This window comes from Numida meleagris, chromosome Z (genome assembly GCF_002078875.1).
Source record: "Numida meleagris isolate 19003 breed g44 Domestic line chromosome Z, NumMel1.0, whole genome shotgun sequence".
Taxonomy (NCBI): Eukaryota; Metazoa; Chordata; class Aves; order Galliformes; family Numididae; genus Numida; species Numida meleagris.
Window position 1 is genome coordinate 7,824,652 of NC_034438.1, and position 20,803 is coordinate 7,845,454.

Sequence of the window (20,803 nt, forward strand, 5' to 3'; positions counted from 1 at the left end):
TACAAGGGGGAGCTCTTTGAGAAGACGCCGGTGCTGCTCACGGACTATCCCGTCGACCTGGACGAGGTCGCCTATTTCCTCTGGGTTTCCTAACAAGCTCCTCCTTCTGCTTTGCTGTGGTCTCATGGATCAGTGAACACTTGATTTGAATGACCTCAGAATTTTAACCGTTTTTGAAGTAGAATTCCATTATCATGAAAGTAAGAAAAAATACTGTGACCCCTCTTAGTGCTGCAGTTGCCGTGGAGTAACTTAATAAAGCATATTTGATGTACGCCTTGGTTCTTTCTTTTTGACTATTACAATATAGAGAATGAGATTCTCCACACCTAATATTTTCCCATGCAGCTGATCCCATGCAATGTTTATAACCTCCATTTGCTTAGTGGAGAAGGCAGTTGAATCATAGTACTTTCTTAAAAAGGAAAAAAAAAACCAAACTCTGATTAACCTGAAGAGAGTGGCTCCAAATTTTCAGCCTGTTCATCAGATGAGTACTGAAGCAGTAGCAAGGTGAGTTTCCATTTCCCATGGATGGAGTTATTCAAGAAAGCAGAAAGAAGCTTTAGCACGTCTTGATGCTGTGGCAATCATTTCCTACTTTTAATGAAAGAAGTTATTGAGAAACATATCTCTGATGTGTATTCAGAGAAGTCTGCAAGCATTTGATGAAATCTCAATGGCAGTCAAGACTGAAAACTAGCAGTAAATCATGCATGGGTGAGGACTGTTAAAGGGATCTGTTTGTGTTTTGTGGCCTTGTTTAGATCCAAAGGGTGCAATCCACCCACCACATAGATCCCAGGAGAATACTTGCCAATTGTCCTCCTGAGAGAGCTTGGATAAGTAACAAACCAGCCCAAGTGCCCCCTTGCCTCAGTTTCCCCTGGAAACTGTCCTCCCAGGACACCAGCTGAGTTGATGCCCATGAGCCGGCATCCCACAGACATGACTTCTTCTGGGTGAAGGCAATTAACTCCTTGAGAGCAGCCCTGCGGAGAAGGACTTGGGGTCCTGGCAGACGAGAAGGTGGACATGAGCCAGCAGTGAGCACTTGCAGCCCGGAAGGCCAACTATGCTCTGGGCTGCATTAGAAGAGGAGTGGCCAGCAGGGAGAGGGAGGGGATTGTTCCCCTCTACTCAGCTCTTGTGAGGCCCCATTTGCAGTACTGCGTCCAGGCCTTGGGCCCCCAGTACAAGAAAGACATGGAGCTCTTGGAACGAGTCCAGAGGAGGGCCACCAAGATGATCAGAGGGCTGGAGCACCTCTCCTATGAAGAAAGGTTGAGGGAACTGGGCTTGTTTAGCTTGGAGAAGAGAAGGCTCTGGGGAGACCTCATTGTGGCCTTCCAGTACTCAAAGAGAGCATATAAACAGGAGGGGGAATGATTGTTCACGAGGGTGAATAGAGATACGACAAGGGGGAATGGTTTTAAACTGAGACAAGGGAGATGTATGTTAGATATTAGGAGGAAATTTTTCACTCAGAGGGTGATGACGCACTGGCACAGGTTGCCCAGAGAGGTTGTGGATGCCCCATCCCTGGAGGTATTCAAGGCCTGGATGTGGCTCTGGGCAGCCTGGTGTAATGGCTGGCAACCCTGCACTCAGCAGGGGGGTTGAAACTCGATGATCTTTGAGGTCCTTTTCAACCCAGGCCATTCTATGATTCTATGGTTCTATGATTCTATGATTCTATGATTCTATGATCTCAGCAGCACCTGTGGGCTTGGGGAAAGTGGGCGACCTCTGAAATGCCCTCCACTCTCAGTCCATTCTTCCTTATTTCTAAGCTAAGAGAAGTTGAAAGGTGGCCTGACTGAGAAGTTTAGAAGAGTCCTGGGGTGTCTGGGCTGAGATGTCCCTTTCCTAAACAAGGGACTAATTCCTTCCTGGACCTTGATGGGCTGCTAGTGGCATCTGAGAGTTAAAGCTGTGCATGGCCCAAACCAGAAGATAACTTTTCTTTAGAGATTTGCACTGGAGCTGGTCGATGTTACGAGTCAGTGGGAGACTTGAGAGCAAAACAGTCGCTCCGGAGCTTGTTTGGTGCTCAGTCTCCATGGCTTCACCAGTGGGTCTGCCACGTTGGAGGGTCAGGAACCAACACCCAGATTCACGTTGATATTTCAGGTCACTGGCTTTCTCCCATGAGCTGTGGGGACAGAATTGTCTTAGCAAGCTCCAGCCAAGCTCCTCTGGCTGTTGATTCAGCAGGAAAAAAGTTGAGGCTCTCTGTGGTGCTCACTCAAACCTTGCTGGTGCCCATGGTGGGGAGCTGGGTTCCTGCCTCATCATGCAGCATCCCTGCCCCATATCTGTGTGCTCTGGTGCACGGTCATGGTTCTGCCACTCTCCTGAATCACAAGTTGGGGGAAAAAAAGCATCTTCAAGTATTCTGCAACTCCTGGGATGATACAAGCTGCTCTACCCCACCATATTTCCTTGGGGGAAGAGTTCAAGCCTGTTTGGCTGCAAAAATCCCTCTTCCAAATCCCCATCCCTGTTTGCTCTCCTCCTGTGCCTCTCCTTGTTGGGATGTGTGCTGCTGGAGGAACATATGGTTTTCCTCACGAATCCTCAGTCTCTGTTGTTTTTTAGCACTCCCAGCTCTGAGCAAGCACCGTGTTTGCCACAGGGACTGGCGACGTGGGAACATCACTCACCCCAGGCTGCCTTTATGCTTTTATTTTTGGAGGAGATGTTTATTATCCTCAGTGTTAGATGATTGCTGAGCTACAAATCACCCACTCCCAGTACCAATAAATAAAAAACAGTCGGTCTTTTTCTGCTTGGGTGGATTTAGCATGGTCCAGCCCAGCATGATGGCTTTCCTGGACTCTGGGACTGGCTGTGATGGAGGAGGCTGCTTTTTCCCTAAGGTTGCCAGACTGGCAGTTCACCCACAGGAAATCTGTTGCTGTCAGCTTGTTCTTTCACCACAGCTCTCCTCAGACCTGTGCTGTTGTCTTTTTTTTTTTTTTTCGTTTTTCTTTTTTTCTTCCTTTTACAAAAAGCTGTGATCTTGTGCAGGGCTGGATCCATAGGCAACACTGCAACCCAATTTGAAACACAATGGGCTTTTGCCAAAGCTTCAGTGGGATTTGGAGTTGGCCATTAACACTTCTCCCTGCTCTCTGCACAGCTCCCAAATGTATTTTTGAGCACTGCCTGGTGCATGGTTTGGTATCATCCCATGATTGGTGGGGTCCAACTCACACTTAGCTGGGATCCTGAGCAGTGCAGACCCCATGCAGCTGGTGAACCTCATGCACCCTTACTGGACACAGCTCCAGATTTTAGGAGGATCCAAAATAACCCAACAAAAACCTCACCCCAACCCCCAGATGCCAGGAAGGACTCAGTTATTACTGGGAGTCTGCTGGAAGTTGGATTCAGCATGTTACAGGGCTTCAGATTCACTTGCCATAGGTGAGCATCAATCTGGGGCACGGATGCTGCTCACACCCAAGGGAGAAGGCAAAGGAAAAGCACTGGAAAAATGTATTTTTATTGCAAAAGTAGTAAAACAAAGCCCTCCTCATTTGAGCCATGAGTGTTGTCTGGTGCCGGTGATGTCTATGGCACAAAGCAGGCTTTGGGTCATACAGTAATGTGTTGGGAGAAGAGGAAAAACATTATTTGGGGTGAGGGTGGTGTGGGGCAAAGCAGGCTCTTAGTGAGTTTCATAGGTCTCTTTCTGGTGCTCACACAGCCACAAACATCCACCCTGGCCCCCCTGCCCTGCTGGAGTGGTGTCGGAAGGGGGCATGGGGACAGCAGGGACAGCGAGCACCACGAGTAACCTACTGGGGCACATGCTGGATGCAGCAAGCAGCCTCCTCTTCTTCATCACCTGCGTACAGACCACAGGTCTTCTGTATCAGCATGGACCAGCAACACCCCAGGTCCCGCCCCAATGCTGGCACTGGAGGACACCTTTTGGGGGTAATCAGCAGAAATACTGGCACCACTGTCCGGTATAATGCTGCAGCAGGAACCAGGGAGGTTGGTTTGTGATCCTTCCCAGCCTGTGCTGAGGAAGGGGGCACTTTTAGCCCCATCTAAGCAGAATGCTGCCAGCTTGTCACTTTAAAACATCCATCAAAGCTTCATAACACAAGCAGAAAATACATTAAATAAACCCACAGGATCAACCCTAATTTCAGTGAAGCCTGGGGTGAAAAAAGCCCAAATTTACCACCAGTCCCAAACACTTGGAATAGACAGACAAATTAAACTTCCTTTTGTTTTCCAAAGTTTTATATCAATCAAGGCAATTCACGTTACAGCTCTGTTTTCATAACAATTAGAATTAGAAAAGTGGTTAAAAATGATCCCACCAGCACTGCAGTCCATCTCAGGAAAGCGTGTGAAACCCAGCCACCCACTAAAGCTGGCACATGACAAAGTAAGCTTCAAAGCGCAATCCTATGGACATCATGCTGACCCGCTGCTCATCTCCACCTGCTAGTGCTGACTGAACCAATCCCCAACACCTGTTTTGAGGCTTCTCCTTGGCTGAGTTAACCTGGTTTTGGACAGTGACCCAGGGTGTAACCCACAGAAATCTCCCTGGGTATTGGTTCCCAAAGTGTCCGTGCACAGAGAGCTCGTGATCTGCAAAGCCTTAGGGATGCTCAACCTGGGCTGCAGCACAGTGTTAGAAATAGTGGTTCTGGTAAAAAGGTTGATGGAGAGAGCATCCAGTAGCTTATGAGATAGCTTGAGGAAGCATTGCTGAGCCTGTCTCCAAAATGGCGTGGTGCCAGGGATCCAGGCAGCGACACTCAGATGAGCCCTTGTTCCTTGGCTTCATCCCTGCCCTCCTCCCAGCTTTCCCCTTCTCCTAGCTGGAGCACTAAATGGCCACAAGCACTTCTGCCCTAACCACAGCATTTAGAAAAATAAGGATACTCTATAATCTTACTCATTTACGACTAGTTAATAAACACCTTCGACAATAAAACTCTTTCTTTTGAGGGAAGGGGAAGGAGGACGGTGTGTTGAATGGAGATTTTCCCTCCTGACAGAGCCCTGTTGAATTTTGGTGCCTTTCCTGGCACAAAGCTGATATGGTACAGCCACATTGGACTTTAAGATCCCACACCTCACAGGAATGTCCCAGTCTACCACCACTACTCCTAACATCAGCTTCTGGCTCCCTCAGCAGCTGGCACCTGATTCCCCTGAGCTGAGGGATGCTAGCAGAGGACACAAGCTCTCCCCATCTGCTCCCACGCAAAGCACAATGGATTTTACTGAATACTAAGAAGGGATCAAGGCACTCATGCAGTTACTGCCCTAATTTTCACAGAAAAGGGATTCTACTAGGAAGGCTAAACCTTGCCAGAGTGTGTTCGTAGCCTGGAAAACCACTGCTACTTGTACTGGGGCCAGAGGGCAAACCTGAGCCCTCCACAGCTAAAAGGCACAAGAAACAGGCTTTGAGGCTGAGCCTGGGACTTGCCTGTGCTCCTGCTGAACCTGAGGACCCCCTTGAGTCTGTTTTTGAGGCCGAAACACCAAACGACACAGAGCAGATACAGTCAGACATCAGGTTGGTTCCAAAGAGACTCAAAATGGCTGAGGTTGGAAGGGACCTCTGGAGGCCTCGAGCAGGGGTCACCTCGAGCAGGTCCAGATAGCTTCTGAAAATCCCCAAGGAGAGTGTCCATCACACTGAACTTTCTCACGTCCTTCCTAACTATAAAAACACTTTAGATATTGCCCCAAACACCTGAGTTTCCACTTGTGGATACTCTCGCAACCCATAGGTGCATCTCGTTTTCTGCCTCCTGCAAACCCAGAGGAAAAGTTGGCCTTAGAGAAAGACCATCACAGGTATCCAACTCTACTCAAAAGGCTGCTCCATTTCCCCGGGTGGTGAACTCATGCCTGGATACAATCCCATAAGAAGACCTGCAGCTGCTGTGTTCTCCTTGCCTCAAGCCTTCCCAGATAACATGGTTCAGTTCTGAGCAGGCACATTAAAAATGAATGGGCTGAGAGACACCAGCAGCCAGGGCACAGCCGAGAAGGTCCTGTCCCAGGGAGCAGGGCTGCCAGACTGCAATCCTGCTTGTGGTTGCTTAGAGTGGAGACTGCCTGTGTCTCTGTAAGTGCATCTTCCTGAACAAAACCAAATGGGAAAGCTGGGAAAGCATCTGAAAAAGAAGGAGGGAGAAATGCTGAGAAAATCCCCACATAGGCAACAGGAGGGACCTGAGCCAAAGTCTTGCCCGTTCTAGTGATGGGGACTGCGGGCACAGGAACACATCACCCCATGTCCCCTCCAGAAACCTCTGACAACAAGCCCAAAAGCAGAGGAAGTCCCCTACATCTCCACGAGACAGAAAAGGGCTGCTTCAGAAAAGCTCTACACAACATTATCATCTCTCTAACTCCAACCAGAGATGGAGATGGATATTAGCTTAATTTCCTGCTACATGAGAACATTTCCTTGGGTGCAGTAAGAACACCCACAGGCACAAAACCATCAATGCAAAAGCTGGTGCTTTTCACCCACCAGCAAGCCGGCTAGCAGCAAACATTACATCCATGACTCGTGCTGCTCACAAGAACCTGCTGTTCCCGGGGAAGCAGCACACAGACCCTTGGAGATCAGCTTTGCTTCAGGCAGTCCTTCTGCCAGCAACAAACCTGAGAGCTCATCCGTCCTTAAAAAACAAAATGAATAACTGTTACTGTCCTGTAAGAAAGCAGGACCATAATGTGTTAAGAAGACTGACTGGGCACACTGGTATGAACAGTGCTGCTACAGGAAAGGCAATGTTGACACCTGAGGTGAAACACACAGGCAAGAGCCTTGCAGCAGCATCAGATGGGCGAGGAGGTGGGATGCAGCTGCTCCAGCAAGTGATACGTAGCCTTTCAAATGAAATAACTGCACATCACGTGAGTAACCTGGCCTGCCTGGTACCCCAGAAAATGAGCAAGTGTTAGTCCACTACCATGCTACAGGGGGGAAAATAAATCTGCATATATATATATCTGTGTAACCTAGTTTGTTTGCTGCTCTTAAAAAAGTCTTTTTAAATAAACTTGCCATATTAGAAAACTTAAGGCAGGCTGTGCTGTAGCAACCCTCCCACATCACACACCCCCAAGCCAGTGCTGGGTGCTCCTGTGGGACGAGAAATGCCCCCACAAGACACGAACCAAACTTCCCCTCTTAAAATACTTGGGAACCAAAATGGTATTAGGTTTGCACGATAGATCTGCCTTCACAGATACGGAGAAAATTCTGGCTACCACAGCCCAACTGCAACCTCCCACCTGCCCCAAATAAAAAAAAAATAGACCACCTTCCTCCAAAAACCAAAAAAATCCCCACGGAGAATGAAGTCTATTTAATACACTTCCACAATCCCAGTCCCAAATGAAATGTGCAATTAGAATTATTATTTGTTAAAAAGTTGTAGCGTAAGGCATGGTTTTCCAAAAGCAGATGGAGGAGCCTGTTAGGAAACCCAGAGGAAATAGGCGACCTCGTCCAGGTCGACGGGATAGTCCGTGAGCAGCACCGGCGTCTTCTCAAAGAGCTCCCCCTTGTAGCTGCGCCACTTGCCCGCCGGCAGGTAGACGTCGCGCTCCTGCTTGCCCATCTCCAGCACGGGAGCCACCATCAGGGTGTCCCCAATGAGGAACTGCGAGTCGATTCGGTGCGTGGCCTCGTCGCGGGGCGAGATCCACCAGATGGGCCGGATGATGGGGTCACCCGTGTCGGTCACCTCCCCAGCCAGCTCCAGCAGCAGCGGGGCCACCAGTGACTCGTGGAGCTCCGTGAACTTCTGCGCGATCTCCACCACCTCCTTGTCATAAAGCCAGGGTGGGATGGAAAACTGCATGGAGGGCATGAAGGCTGACAGCTCCAGCCATCGGATGTACAGCTCCCGGTCCGGGATCTCAACTGCTCCATCCGTCTTGTTGGGGAGGAAGTTTCCTCCAATCATATCAGCAAAAACAAAGGGATAGCCCAGCATGCTGATGGTGAGCACTGTAGGGATGAGGGACTTGAGGCCAAGCTCATAGCCCCACACAGAGTCACGGTCAATGATGCGGAAGAAGCAGGAGATGTTCTGTGACTGGTAGCCCACCCGTACTTCGGCCAGCTCATAGAAGGGGATGGCCATCTCAGTGTAGCGCCGGGACCAGATGCTGGGGTCAGAGAGCGGCCGGAAGGTGCTGAACTGCTTGGGCAGGTAGCTGGTCTCTCCTGCATCAAATTTGAAGGAAGAGATGCCATACTTGTGACGGAGCTGGCGCAGGTGGCTCTGGAACCAGTCCCGGGCTGCTGGGTTGGTAAAGTCCAGGATGGCCCCAATGCCATTCCACCACTCCACCATGGCCGGCAGACGCCCCGAGGGCTCCTTGATGAAGAGCTGGCGCTCTATCCCCACCCCAAAATTTGAGGAATTATAGTTTATGAAGGGGTGTGTCCACAGAGTGACCTTAAACCCATCCTCCCTCAGTTTCGCAAACATCTCAGTTACATTGGGGAACTTGACAGGGTCAAAGTCAAAGTCGCCATAGGCCTGTGTGTACATGTCATCAATTTCAATGTGGCTGCAGTTAAAACGGTATTTCTTAATCTTTTCAGCAAATCGCAAGAGTTTATCCTGATCGATATCGTTCTTGTAGAGGGCCCACGTGGACCAGATGGGGTAGCGGAAGGCGTTCTCTGCAGGGATCTTGGAGGGCTTGTTGAAGTACCTGCGCACCATGTACTTGTGGATGGAGGTGACGTCGGAGCCCACGCACACGCGGTAGCTCAGCTCGGGGAAGGGCTGCTGCCCCGGCGGGGGCTTGTAGGGCGAGTCCTTGTAGCGGGCCTGGAAGAAGAGGGAGCGCTCGGTGGCGTTGAAGCCCAGGTGGAAGGGCACCGAGTCGTTGATCTTGATGGCCGCCGCCTTGGAGGAGAGCCAGTAGCGCTCCAGGATGCCCCCAAAGCTGTCGCGGAAAGAGTAGACGTCGCTGGTGACGTAGGGCACGGGCTCCTGGTAGCCGGCCAGGCGGATGGGCCAGTGCTGGGTGCTCATCTCCGAGCCCCCGTACCAGTGGGCGTCCTCCCAGAACATGGTGTGCTCCACCGCCGGGCCGGCCGCCAGCTCCTCCCAGCGCACGCGGTAGCACATCACCGTGTCCTTGGGCTTCACCGTCTGGATGAAGAAGTTGAGCGGCCCCCGGTCCGACCGCGTGCAGCTCAGGATCTCGCCCTCCTTGGAGCACGACTCCAAGTCCAGGCTCCCCGAGCGGAACGCCAGCCGGAACACCACCTCCCCGTGCTGGTTCCTGATGACGAAGCCATCCGCCCGCAGGTCCATCAGCTCCGTCTTGAGCCGCTCTGCCTTCCGCAGGGACACTGTGTAGTAGCACCAGGCCACCACCGCGGCAATGAACAGGATGAGGCCCAGCGTGACGGCCCCCAGCATGGGCCTCAACTCCTTGGATGGCTTCTGCTTCACCGGTGTGAAGTTTTCAGGCAGGAAAGTGTACATGGCGCTTGTTTTCTCTAGCACTTCTTGCAGAGGAGTGGGAAGAAAGTCGTCTTTGCAGCCAGGCTGCAGTTCTCAGGAGATGAAAACAGAGAGTTCCCACTTCCACTGAGACCCAGAGCACATGTCTCTGAAAAAGAAGAGGATAAATATAGTCTGGGAAGAACCTCTGAACCAAGGGATCACTTGTCACCTGTTTTCTGTCTCAATTTCAGCTGCTCTCTTTGCCCCCACACTGCCAGCTGGGATGTGCCGCATGCTGAGCGGCATCCACAGCCCCAAAACACCCTGCAGATGACACGCGGCGATCCCAGCCTGAAGCCCACGCAGGGAAACACCCAAGCAGTATGTGCTTAAGCTTTCTGGCTGCAGCCTGCTCCCCTGTGCATGGCCCCAGGAAGGAGGCTGCTCAGAGAGCCAAGAGCTGAATTGAATGGCTTTCCCCTGGCTGTGGGTTCAGAGTTGAAAAGTGAACCAAGGAGACAGTAAGTGAGGAGCAAAACCAGGCAAAGGAGTTTTTGCTCTCCACCCTGTTAGGGGTGGAGAGGAGCCATGGAGCTGCTGGTGCATGCCTTGAGCCCCAGGATGCTGGGCTGTCACAGTGGCTTGGCACAGGCAAGGGCAGGACTAAGCACCTCTCCCAGCCCCTTCCAGTCCAGTACAGGTGGAAAGCCCCAGTACTAGCACTGGGGCAGCCCAGCTGCTGATCTTCCTGGGGATGTAGCCTGTGGGGAAAAACGGGGACCTCAGGATCTCCCAAACCCTCTGCTCCAATGCAGCGATGCTGCAGTGTGTGAACCTGAACAGTTGGGCTGTGGAACCTGCGAATGGGCTCTACAACATGCACAGCACTCAGTATGTGTCTTATAGCAGTGTTTGGGGCAGATCTTGCAGTTGGGGACCTTTTTATTGCAAGAAGGAAGATCAGAGAGCAGCCTGCCAGGCAGAGGTGCAAGGACAGAGCCCAGCACGGACACAAGATGTCTGGGGCAGGAGATGCAGCAAAGGAGGGATGGGATGCAGCTGCACAGTATGAGCGCTGGAGCGGCCACGTCAACCTTCCGCTGGGTGTCTGTGACTTTCTGGGCTGCCAGACACTTTAAATGGGATTACAGCGGCATTAGAAAGCGATTAGCAAGAGTGGGTGGTAGGCTGAGCTAAATGACCTGTCCCGCAGCCAAGTCCCACTGAGCCCTCACTCAAACAGAAGCAGCTCTGGTCACCCTGCCTGTGTCACCCTGGGCAAGTTGCTGCCCGCAGCAGGGGATGGGGCTGCATCCCCCAGCACATGTGATGCACGGCCAGCTGAGCCCAGCCACCAGAAAATGCGGCAATAGAGAAGCTGGGCAATAGAGATGTTGGTAGGAGATCCTGCGCTGCTGTTAAACCATACTCCTACATCAACTCCTCTTGGGGTTAGGGTTAGATACGACCAGTAGAGCTGAGCAATGCCGTGGGGACACTGCGATGCCCAACCTGGAGCTGCTTCCCTGCTGCCTATCTCCGCCAGCTTGGGCATCCACAGCAGGCAAGAGGTTCCCGCCTGCACCAAACAACACATGGGGCTGGTGCAAGTAGCTGTGTGTGCTTCTGGACGTATAAATGCGTGGGCATAGCCCAAACAAGTTCCCCCCCCGCCTCTGCACTGGGGAGTTTTGGGATGCCAGTGGCAGAGCTACTGCTGTCAGAGGCAGGGCTGTACCTTGTAGGGGCGTTATCTTGGGACTGGGAAGCTTGAGGGAGTAGGAATGAAAATGCATCCATCCGCAGAGCAGAACTGGTAAATTATTTGGGGAAAAGGATTTTTGGAAGCTCTCATGATTTCTGAGAGAGAGGAAATAAATGGCTTTTTCTTTCCCAGATCTCTTCTGGGGTTTTACGCCCCAGAAATGGCTAATCCTGCCGCTCCCTTCCTCATCTCCACTTAAAACTGAGAGCAACAAAGCAGCCAGGGACTCTTTGGATTGTCATCGCCCTCTCAGGAGGTTGGTTTATTATTTATGAACCACTTTGAATCTGCTCTATTTTTAGGCTGTTTCTTTTTCCCCCTCCATGGGCTGGAATTTGTGATGTACATGGAGGAACCAGCACTGCTGCTGCCACTCAGGAGTGAAGCAATGCAGTTTATAGGAAATGTTTTACACCCAATCTGCCTTGGAGCGGTTTGCAGCCCTGGTGTCCAAGCCAGCAGATACAATCCGGTCCGTGAGTCCAGTCTGTCTGTGGGCCTGGTGCACTGAAATGGGACGTGACGGATGGCAGTGAAGGGACAGCTGGCAACGGCACAGCATCACTGGCTGACTCAGGGAGCCAAAATGCTGCCCTGCTTTCAGGATAGTGGCAAAGCCAACACAATGGCTGAGCCAACCTCTGCGGCTTGGATCAGGCAGCCCTCCATGCAGGCAGCCCACCATCCTGCGCCGTCGGACTGCAGAGGATGGTAATTTGTACATGCTGTCAACAGGCAGCACCTAACAATGCAGCATGGCACCACACAAAGATGCTCAGACCCCAGAAACCAGCTGCAACTTAGCACCCATCAGCATTATTTCTGGCACCATATGTTCCTGGTGGGAACAAATTTGCAGAGCCAAGGTGGCTGAGAAATGAGTTTGCAGCCTTGGGCCAGCAGAACTGTGCCACGCAGGACCTTACTATGTGCCTGGCCCAGCACCTGAGTTTTGTTAACGCAATGTGCAGCTCTCCAGCCTGTGATTAGTCCCAGAGCAAAGTCTTCCAAGCTCCCCCAAGATCAAGCCTGCCACCTCGCATGCAGAGAGCTGCCTCTTTCAACATATTTTGGAATGCAACCTTGTTATTTTGCTCCAAGATGACATTGCTGTGACCTCCAGCTCCTCTAAAAAAAGAAAACAGGCAGGGAGGACGGCAAAGACAAGCAGCGTGGTTGCAGCTTGCTGCGATGAAGCCTCCCAGCTGAACCAAAGCAAAGCTTTTTCTTTCCCATTCCGTGGAAACAGCCGGTCGCCGTGCCTTGATCTGAGATGAAAGCACAACATTCAAGCAGGACACACTTTGTGGAGTAAAAATAAAAATCCATTTTTTGATTGGTTCTATTTTTACTGATACAGCTGCTAAATGTGGGCTGCGAGACCCACAGCACCATTAACCCCAGCACCTTTGTAATGAGGTCATTTGTTTAAAAATGGTCACCACCATCAAACCAGTCCCTATCGCCCCAAATTATCTGCTCTGAACTGTGCTGCTGCCAAGCCTGTGCCCACACCCTGCACTGACTTCCCAGGCCTGAATGCCAGGAATCCATGCCCAGAGGTGCAAGGTGCCACCACCTCCACAAACACCTGGCAGGGGTCAAGCAGATGGAACACTGCAGACTTCACCACCAGGCATTCCCAGTCCCTAAGAGAGCAGTAAATTAGGGTAGCAAAAAGGAAAATGACTTCTCTGCAAAGTGTCTGCAGGGGAAAAGATGCCTCCGAGTGCATGGAGCCCTTGCTTTGCTAAAGAGACTTTGCAGTCTATGAACTGCAAATCTGAGAGGGAGTGGGATGAACAAACCCTTCTGCATGTTTAATTTCTCCAGCACTTGAGTTAGAAAGGGTGAAACTGCCGACCCACCTGATGGGAGATGGGGCCTCATAGTGGGGGCATGGTTGCTCCATGGACACCATGCTCCCCACAGTGGCATCAATTTGCCCCCTGCCCTGCAGTCACCCTGGGGCCCTGGGTTTGTCCCCATGGGGTACAAGTCACCCCTAAGTCAGCCTGGGGGGACACTTCTCCCCAAGCAGAGTCAGAGGGACAGCCAGAGCATCCTTTTGAGGGGACCCAAAAATGCCCAGTTTGAGGGAACTGCAGGGTGTCACTTTGCAGTAGAAAAGTGACAGCTGCCTCCCTGCTTTCAGGATGCCACCTTCATGTCAGTCCGCAGCCACACAGCCACCACCACACCGGGACATGGGGTACAGACAGCTCATCCCAGAGGGGACACGGCACATAGCAAGCACCTACCAGGCCATTGCCTCCTGGGGATGCCCAGCTCTGTCACAGATGCATTTTAAGGACAACAGAAATCCACACTGCTCCTGTGTCTTCATGGGCTCACCACTCATCTTCCTGCAGCAGGAGAGGACAGGATGGCAAGCAATCACCCTGCCTGCATTCAAAGGCTTTCAGGAAGCAGAAAGCAAAACAAACCCCAACACCAAAATTAAAAAAAAAAATATATATATATATATATATTATTATTGTTTTCCCCATAAAGTCAAAACACAGCCACGATTCAGCACTCTAACAATGCTGCCTCAAGCAAAAGGAAACAACCAACCCCTCTGCTGCTGGTTGCACCAGGCACCCTGAGGATAAACTCTGAAGCGTACATACAGAGCTAACCAGCAAAGGGCAGAAATGCTGCCAGGGCCCTGCATGGTCTGCAGAAATGGGCTGCAGCGATCCCTCTGCTGAACCTTAAACACTTCCACCTGTATTGCAGGAATTTGCACTCTGCAGCTCAGTTATGTTCCTTAAAGCCACCTGCATCAAGTGATACTCCAAACCCAATTAGACACTTCAAGGGTGTTTGACCAGGTCTGCAACACAAAAACCCCCATAGTGAGGCAGCCCTGGCAGCAGATGTCTTCATATTTAATACACCTGACAATTCTCCCTTCACAACATCCTCTTTCTTTATTCCTCACTGTGTGCTAACTAGTAAGATGAAGTTTTAATGAGCTGGTTTTTCACTGCACACACACTCGCAGCGCAGCCAGCTCGCACCTAAACCACACCCACTCACAGTGCCCAAATTTCCCCAAGACACTGAACTTGCGGGCTCACATGCAAGGGAGAGGAGAATTGAACAAACCTGTCCCCGAAAGCCTTGAAGGTACAAATGCAAAGAGAGACCACACGCTCAGCTCGCAGCCAGATGTGCAGCCTCTCCTGCTTCCTTGCAATGATCCCCGCTGGCAGCAGCTCCAGCTGCCAGTGTCCAGCACAGCATCACCCTCTGCCAAAAGGGAACGTAAGTGACAGCTACAGCAACCTCACGTGTGACCTAGGTCCCCATCTCCTTCTTGCACTGGGTCTGCATTTCATTTCTTTTCCCCCTCGCTGTGCGTTACTGCGTGGTTTGACAAACATGCTCCTCTCACACACAAGATGCAGCTGTGCCCACAGTGTATGAAAACAAGGACAAAACCCATCCCTGCAGAATCAGAATACAGTTGGTTGGAAGGGACCCACGAGGATCAATGAGTGCAGCCCCTGGCTCCAGGCAGCACCGCCAAACCCAATGTCTGAGAGCAGAGTCCCAACGCTCCCTGAGCTCCAGCAGCTCAGGGCCGTGCCCCCTGCCCTGGGCAGCCCATTCCATGCCCACCGCCCTCTGGGCAGAGCCCTTCCCTAACCCCCGGCCCTCCCCTTGCACAGCTCCATGCCGTTCCCTCGGGCCCTGTCGCTGTCACACAGAGCAGAGCCCAGCGCTGCCCTCCGCTCCCTGTGCGGAGCTGCAGCCGCCATGAGAGCTCCCCTCAGCTCCGTGCCCAGCGCACCCAGGGCCCTCAGCCGCTCCCACACTCCACCACCACCGCCGCGCGTCACCTCACCCCGCTCACCTCCACCGCAGGAGCACAGCCCTCAGAAGAACCCAGGCTCCATTCCAGCCCCAGGCGCTGCCGCCACGACCCCGAGGCCCCGTCCCAACCTCTGCCCTCCGCCGAGGACGCGCTCAGCTCCCGTCTGCTCTGAGGCGCTGAGGTCCCGGCGTGAGCCCACGGCGCCGTGCCGGGCACGGTGACCAAACGTCAGCACGGCGGGAGCCGAAACCCGAGCCCACCCCAACACCCAACCGCTACGATGCGATACGGGGAGGAAACGGGAACCCCTGGCACAGCCGCCGCAATTTTCCAGCCTTCGGGTCCAGCGGGCGGCCCTGCTGGTGACACGGGACGGGAATGCCCACCCCTTCAGCCCCGCACCAGCCCGAGAGGGGAAGCAGAGGGCTGGCTGCGGGCTCTGCTGCTCCACACCGCTGCTGGCACTCGCCGGGGGAGGGAGAGAAGGACGGAGGGGCTGTCCCCGAGCCCACCGAGGACACCCAGCCCCACCCGGGCACCTCAAGCCCCCCTATGCGCAGCCCCGCCGCCCGCACACTTACTCGCAGCCCCGGGCCATAGCAGGGCTCCCGGCAGCAGCAATACCTCCTCCCGCCGCCGTTCCGGGGCTGGGCGGAACCAGAGAGTCCGCCCCGCCCCGCCCCGCCCCGCTGTCCCCTCCCGCCCCGAGCTCCGTGCCCGCGGCGCTGGAGCTGCCGCTCGGGGTGGTGGTGTAGGCCGCTGGAGCGGGGCTCTCGGTTCTTCGTTCAACAAATTCCTTCCTGAATTGCGCTCCTTCTTTTCTCAGACGTCGCTCGCAACCCCTCCTCCCTTGTTTGGCCGCGCGCTGGGGGGGTCTCAGCCCTGTGCTTGGAGAACTTGGCGAAAGAAAGTGTGCCCGGAGCGAGGGGATGGATGGCTGCTTCTATTTCTGGAGGTGTCACCGTGCCCTGAAAGCTCTTCTTGCGTGCTTTGGTCTGCAGCTTGCGTTAACGGCTCCCAAAGTATCAAAGAACCACAGGGCCATGGAAAGGCTTGGGTTGGGAGGGACCTTAAAGCCCACCCTGCCCCAACCCCTGCCATGGGCTGGTTGCCCCCCACCAGCTCAGGCTGCCCAGGGCCCCATCCAACCCGGCCTTGAGCAGCTCCAGGGATGGGGCATCCATAACCAAGGTTTGTCCAAGTGTAGCCCAAGGTTGCAACGTTTACTGGTCTCCCCTTCCCAGGGAGTTCCCCAGTCTGTAGGAACAGCTGCAAGGGGTGGTTGCCCAAAGTGGTTTTATTGAAGAGATAGTCTTTGCTTTCCACTACCATGCCGGTGCATTGTACGTCTCTGAGGCGAACTCAGGGTGGATGGTGTAGTTGCCTCTCTGGACTCCCCCCAGCTTCTTGAAGTGGCTGGAGTCCCACCTAGGAGAGGAAACGTGGTGCTACATGGGCAGGATGAAACTCACTAAAGGAAGAAGTGCAGAAACTCTGCTTCTGGCTGCCAGCACTGCATCAAGACAAGCAGTGCCCGCACAGCCTCCCATCCTCTATCAGCACCTCTGGGTGCTGAGGCTGAGCAGGAGAGCTGAAGCTCCCTGGCATTGCCATCTCAGTGAGGTCTCTCCCTGCCAACTCCCACTCCTTGCACCATTATTTTCCTAAAACCTTAATTCCCAGAGCCATGTGAGTCCAGGAAAATACACCTTTTTCTCCGTGGAGAAGACTTAGAGAACCATCTCACTGAGGCTTGGGCGTGGGGACTGCTATGGAGAATTCACTGCTCCCTGTTTGTTCTTGTTTGTTTTCAGTTTCTGGTCTCAGAAATATAAGGCCAATCATTTTCTGCAATGCCGATTCCTAGTTTTGGATTGTGGGGAGCTGGTGCAGTAGCACGGTGACAGCTAAGCTGGATAACAGCCTCCTCTCCCCCCTGGCTGCTTCCTGAGATCTGTTCTAGGGAAAAAGCTGCCACTGCAGTGGAAAGATCCCAAAGGTAAACACACAGCGATTAAGGGGCTGTTGGACCTGCAGTGGGTGAAGGACAGGGCTGATTACTGTATAAAGAGCAGCATGACCAGGGAACAGCTCCTTCGATGAGAAAAGCAGGCGATGGCAGAAAGTACAAGAGCTACACAGGCAGCACTAACGTGGCACCAAAATCCAGGAGGTGCTAAGCCATGTACAGCCAGGTTTAGGGGCACCACGAAGAGTTTGGGTGCTGCGCAGTCCCAAGGACCTCAGGATGCAATCAAGCACAGCAACACCTGCCTCTGAGGGATGAAATTTAGTGGCTTCTTCTTCACAGACAGCAATAACGTGTTCTCCAGCTCAGCACCACAATGGTGCCTGCCCTGCCTGGTTGTGGCCACTTGATCTATAAGATGGAGGAACATATCTGTGTCACTGCCTGCATGATCACCATAATGGGACCCACTGCTCCTCATGGTCTGCTTTCTGCACCATCATCCCCAGAAAATCCTCTGACCAATTTTGCATCAAAGCCCAACAAAAAAGGGACCTAGCATCTTGCTGGTGTTAGGTAAAATAATAGCTTTGCACCAGGGCACCCTGTCCTTGACTGGAGCACTCTCACACATAATCCGTTCATACCTAGGGCTCATATATGGGTATGATGGCCGGGGGTGATGTGTAGTTGCACAGAACATCGCTGTAGGGCTGTAATTGCAACATGGGATGCTCCTGCAAGAGACAACAGAGGCAGAGTGAGCAGTGGTCCTGAGAATGGAGGGCACGTTTATCCCAACCCACTCAGCCCAACTCATCCCAACCCAAGTGACCTCATCCTAACCCTACCCAACTCCATCTCAACCCAACCCAGCTCATCCGAACCCAGCCCATCCCAATCCAACCCAAAACACCCATTCACCCATTCCCAGCCCATCCCAGCCCAGCTCAACCTTACAGTCCGTTCTGCTAGTGTGTGGAGATGCCTTCTGATGGCAGGGTCCCCATCGACATAGTAGTCCATCCCTCGCAGGCAGTAGTGGCGACCAGAGCATGGGCTGAAATAGCCCTGGAAGGGTCTCCTCCCCGACATAGTGTACACAGGCTGCAGGGATGGTGGTGAGAGCTGCGACAGCCTGCGCAGCATGTCACCAACCACCTCCCTCTCTGCAAGCAGAGGGACAGAGAGGGTAGCAAAGAGGAGGAGCAAGCGTCTGGTCAACCAGATGGCCACTGGTATGGCACAGGCAGAGCTACAGCTGGAGCTCCGGATGAGGGCAGTTACCATATTGGTTGAGGCAGGCGGGTTTTGGAGGGTATGGCACAGGTATGCTTTGAAGAAAGGTCTCCATTCTCATCTCCTGCAAGGAGTGATTGTAGCCTTTGCAGCATTGCCACCATTTCACTGCAGAACCCAAGGTGTTGATGGCACCTGAGGTAGCTCCAGTTTCGCAGGGTAAAAGGGACCAGACTCTACCTTGGGTGGCAGGGGGAGGTAGGTGCTGTACTTGTTCCAGGCTGCGCTGTTGTAGGGACCTGTTCTCCAGGTGATGTATTTGTCCTCATTGACAAAAACTGGGCAGTATTTCTCTGGAATGAGAAGCAGACAGGTGGGACTGGCCTGTGGGGCAGGTGGCTGCTGGAGGGGTTGGGGATGTGTGACACAGCTGGAACATCCCAACTGCTCTCTGTGTCTCACAGACACAACACCATGGGTTCAGGGGCATTTCAGAGGTGCTGCTGCTGGGGTCCTTGTTAAGGGCCACCAAGACCTTAACAGGTGCGGCTGCCACCACCTCCATTCCACTGGTCAAGAGACAAAAGGTGCAGCTTGAATGGTGACCCTGACAATGAAGGAGGGCATGTCCAATCCAGCTCAACCCAATTGATCCCAACCCAACCCTGGGGGCAGTAGGGACGTGTCCTTCAGGTATCACTGACCACCAGTAGGTATTGAGGGTCTGTCACTGGGGCGAGCCCAAGAAACCTCAGTGTGGGGATGGTGACAGGTGGTTACAGCAAAGCCAGAAGTGCAGATGCCAGCTGAGGGCCCCTTTGCCACCACTGGGGAAATGCAGGATGTAAAAGCAGGGGTGGACAGAGTTGCACCTGGCACTGGCAGCTCCCTGCCTAGTGGCCCTTAGCGACATGCCCTGCGTGACACGGGGACAGATGGGAACTTGCAGTACCTTCAGGTTTGGTCAGCCAGTACTTCTCAGGCCAGTAAGCGGTGGGGTCAGTGGCATTCCGGTACAAATACTCCTGCATCACAGCCTTAATCAGCTTCTCAGGCTGACCTCGGTGCGACGTATTTTGCTCCTGGGGCATTGTTAATCCCTAGAGACAGCGGAGACTGAGGTGAGATGCCCAGGTGATGCAGCAGCACCTGCTTCTGTGGGCACTCGGGAATGTAGTGAAGCCAATTATTGATTATCAGGCAGGACCTAACACAGGAAACATGCCCCAGAAACTCACCAGGAGGGTGAACATCTGTGTAGAGGCTGTGCACTGGGGACAGAGAGTGGCTGGGTACCACCACCTCTTCTCCCTTGCATCCGGGGTGTCCGGGGACATCCAGGAGCTTTGCAAAGCAGAGGATGGTGTGGAGACAACAGGACCACTACGTATGGGGTCAGAAGAGGTAGGGAAAGAAGCTATGGGATAAAGCCCTACAGCTGGCAGAGGCCAAGAGGGCTGGGGTCTGCCAAGGGTGCCTGGGCTGCAAGAGATGCTTCTGTCCCTGCATAGCTGTGACATCCTTCTCCGTGCCCTCTGCTGGCTCTCTAATTATAAAAAACATGCTAATGAGGCCACAAGAGATAACCTGTTTTGTGGTGTGCTTTACATCAGAGCCTGCCTGCTGGCTAGACTGTGTGGGGAGAGCTGTATGGCCACGGACCACAGGGACCCCCCCATGTCTCAGGGGTCCGTCCTCCTCCAGGATCAGGGCTGGGAGAGGTCCTGCCACGCTTAGGGCAGGGCTGAGCCAAGTCTTGGGGCTGTGAGCTGGGCAGCTCCCAGAACCTCCCATCTGCCCCCATCACTACCACGTCACCCAGCTGCCCTGCCTCAGTTCCCCTTCCCTGTGCATGCACTCTGAAACCTGCTCATGACCAGGAATTGTGTGTGAGAGCTTGTGCTTGTCAGCCCCATAAGTGCACTCCATAGATACACACCAAGCCCAGGGGACAAGAAGCCACAAGCACAGACATATTGCTGACCAGGGAACACGGACCTCCCCTGATATGGACAATGAGATGCCCCATGAGTTCCCCATGTCCCCGCTCGCCCAGCCCTGATCATCCTCAGCCAGGTCGGGGAAGAAACCCTGAGGTTATTACCTGGGTCACAAATTTGTTTTCTTTCCACAGCTGCAATGGAGCCTTCTCAAAGATCGTCTTTTTCATGGTGCATGGCGGCCGGAAAGCGTCGGTGTAGGTGCTGACAGGCGTCTTGTGCTTTTGGGCAAAGAGGAACATGGTGCAGTGGCCACAGGGACACGGGTTCCTGGTGGATCTTGGGGTGGCTCAGAGGCACTGCACAGGGCTGGAGTCTCCCAGCCCACGTGGACCTGTGTGGGAACCTGTGTGGAAAGGGAATGGGGCCCCGGTGGCACTGTTCTGGAGGCTCCTGGTGGTGGTTGTGTCACTGGTGACATCACAGTGTAGGAGCAGGGAGATTTGGTCTCATTCCAACAATAACAAGTCCTGCTCCCTGCAACCCTGCATCCCTCCCATTGTCCCTCTATCCCTCCCACCA

The 20,803-nt window shown here is 53.2% G+C and overlaps 3 protein-coding genes across 13 annotated transcripts in view; 1 reads left to right on the forward strand and 2 right to left on the reverse strand.

Moving 5' to 3' along the window:
* The window catches only part of LOC110389682 (uncharacterized family 31 glucosidase KIAA1161-like), a 5,512-nt gene extending 5,419 nt beyond the window's left edge, over positions 1-93 (forward strand). The window contains exon 3 of the mRNA XM_021380524.1: positions 7-93. Within this exon, the coding sequence (XP_021236199.1) occupies positions 7-93 (87 nt within the window). The remainder of the gene's footprint in view (positions 1-6) is intronic.
* On the reverse strand, positions 4,234-15,777 carry LOC110389291 (uncharacterized family 31 glucosidase KIAA1161-like). Of its 10 annotated transcripts, none has more exons than XM_021379432.1 (4): positions 15,655-15,777; positions 14,362-14,505; positions 13,509-13,666; positions 4,234-9,648 (listed from the first exon to the last, which is right to left on the reverse strand). In XM_021379432.1, exon 4 carries the CDS (start codon positions 9,519-9,521, stop codon positions 7,485-7,487), a length of 2,037 nt encoding a protein of 678 aa, XP_021235107.1. In that variant the 5' UTR covers positions 9,522-9,648; positions 13,509-13,666; positions 14,362-14,505; positions 15,655-15,777; the 3' UTR covers positions 4,234-7,484. The 10 variants fall into 10 exon arrangements, with proteins under 10 accessions (XP_021235107.1, XP_021235117.1, XP_021235110.1 ...); XM_021379442.1 differs by lacking the exon at positions 14,362-14,505 and adding an exon at positions 12,330-12,515 and having other exon boundaries at positions 13,509-13,613; positions 15,655-15,749; XM_021379435.1 differs by lacking the exon at positions 15,655-15,777 and adding an exon at positions 15,113-15,647.
* On the reverse strand, positions 16,353-20,701 carry CZH9orf24 (chromosome Z C9orf24 homolog). Of its 2 annotated transcripts, none has more exons than XM_021379449.1 (7): positions 20,386-20,701; positions 19,234-19,381; positions 18,522-18,634; positions 18,330-18,405; positions 17,998-18,211; positions 17,690-17,779; positions 16,353-16,501 (listed from the first exon to the last, which is right to left on the reverse strand). In XM_021379449.1, the coding sequence occupies exons 1-7, from the start codon at positions 20,521-20,523 to the stop codon at positions 16,399-16,401; spliced, it is 882 nt and encodes a 293-aa protein (XP_021235124.1). In that variant the 5' UTR covers positions 20,524-20,701; the 3' UTR covers positions 16,353-16,398. The 2 variants fall into 2 exon arrangements, with proteins under 2 accessions (XP_021235124.1, XP_021235125.1); XM_021379450.1 differs by having other exon boundaries at positions 16,368-16,501; positions 18,003-18,211; positions 20,386-20,699.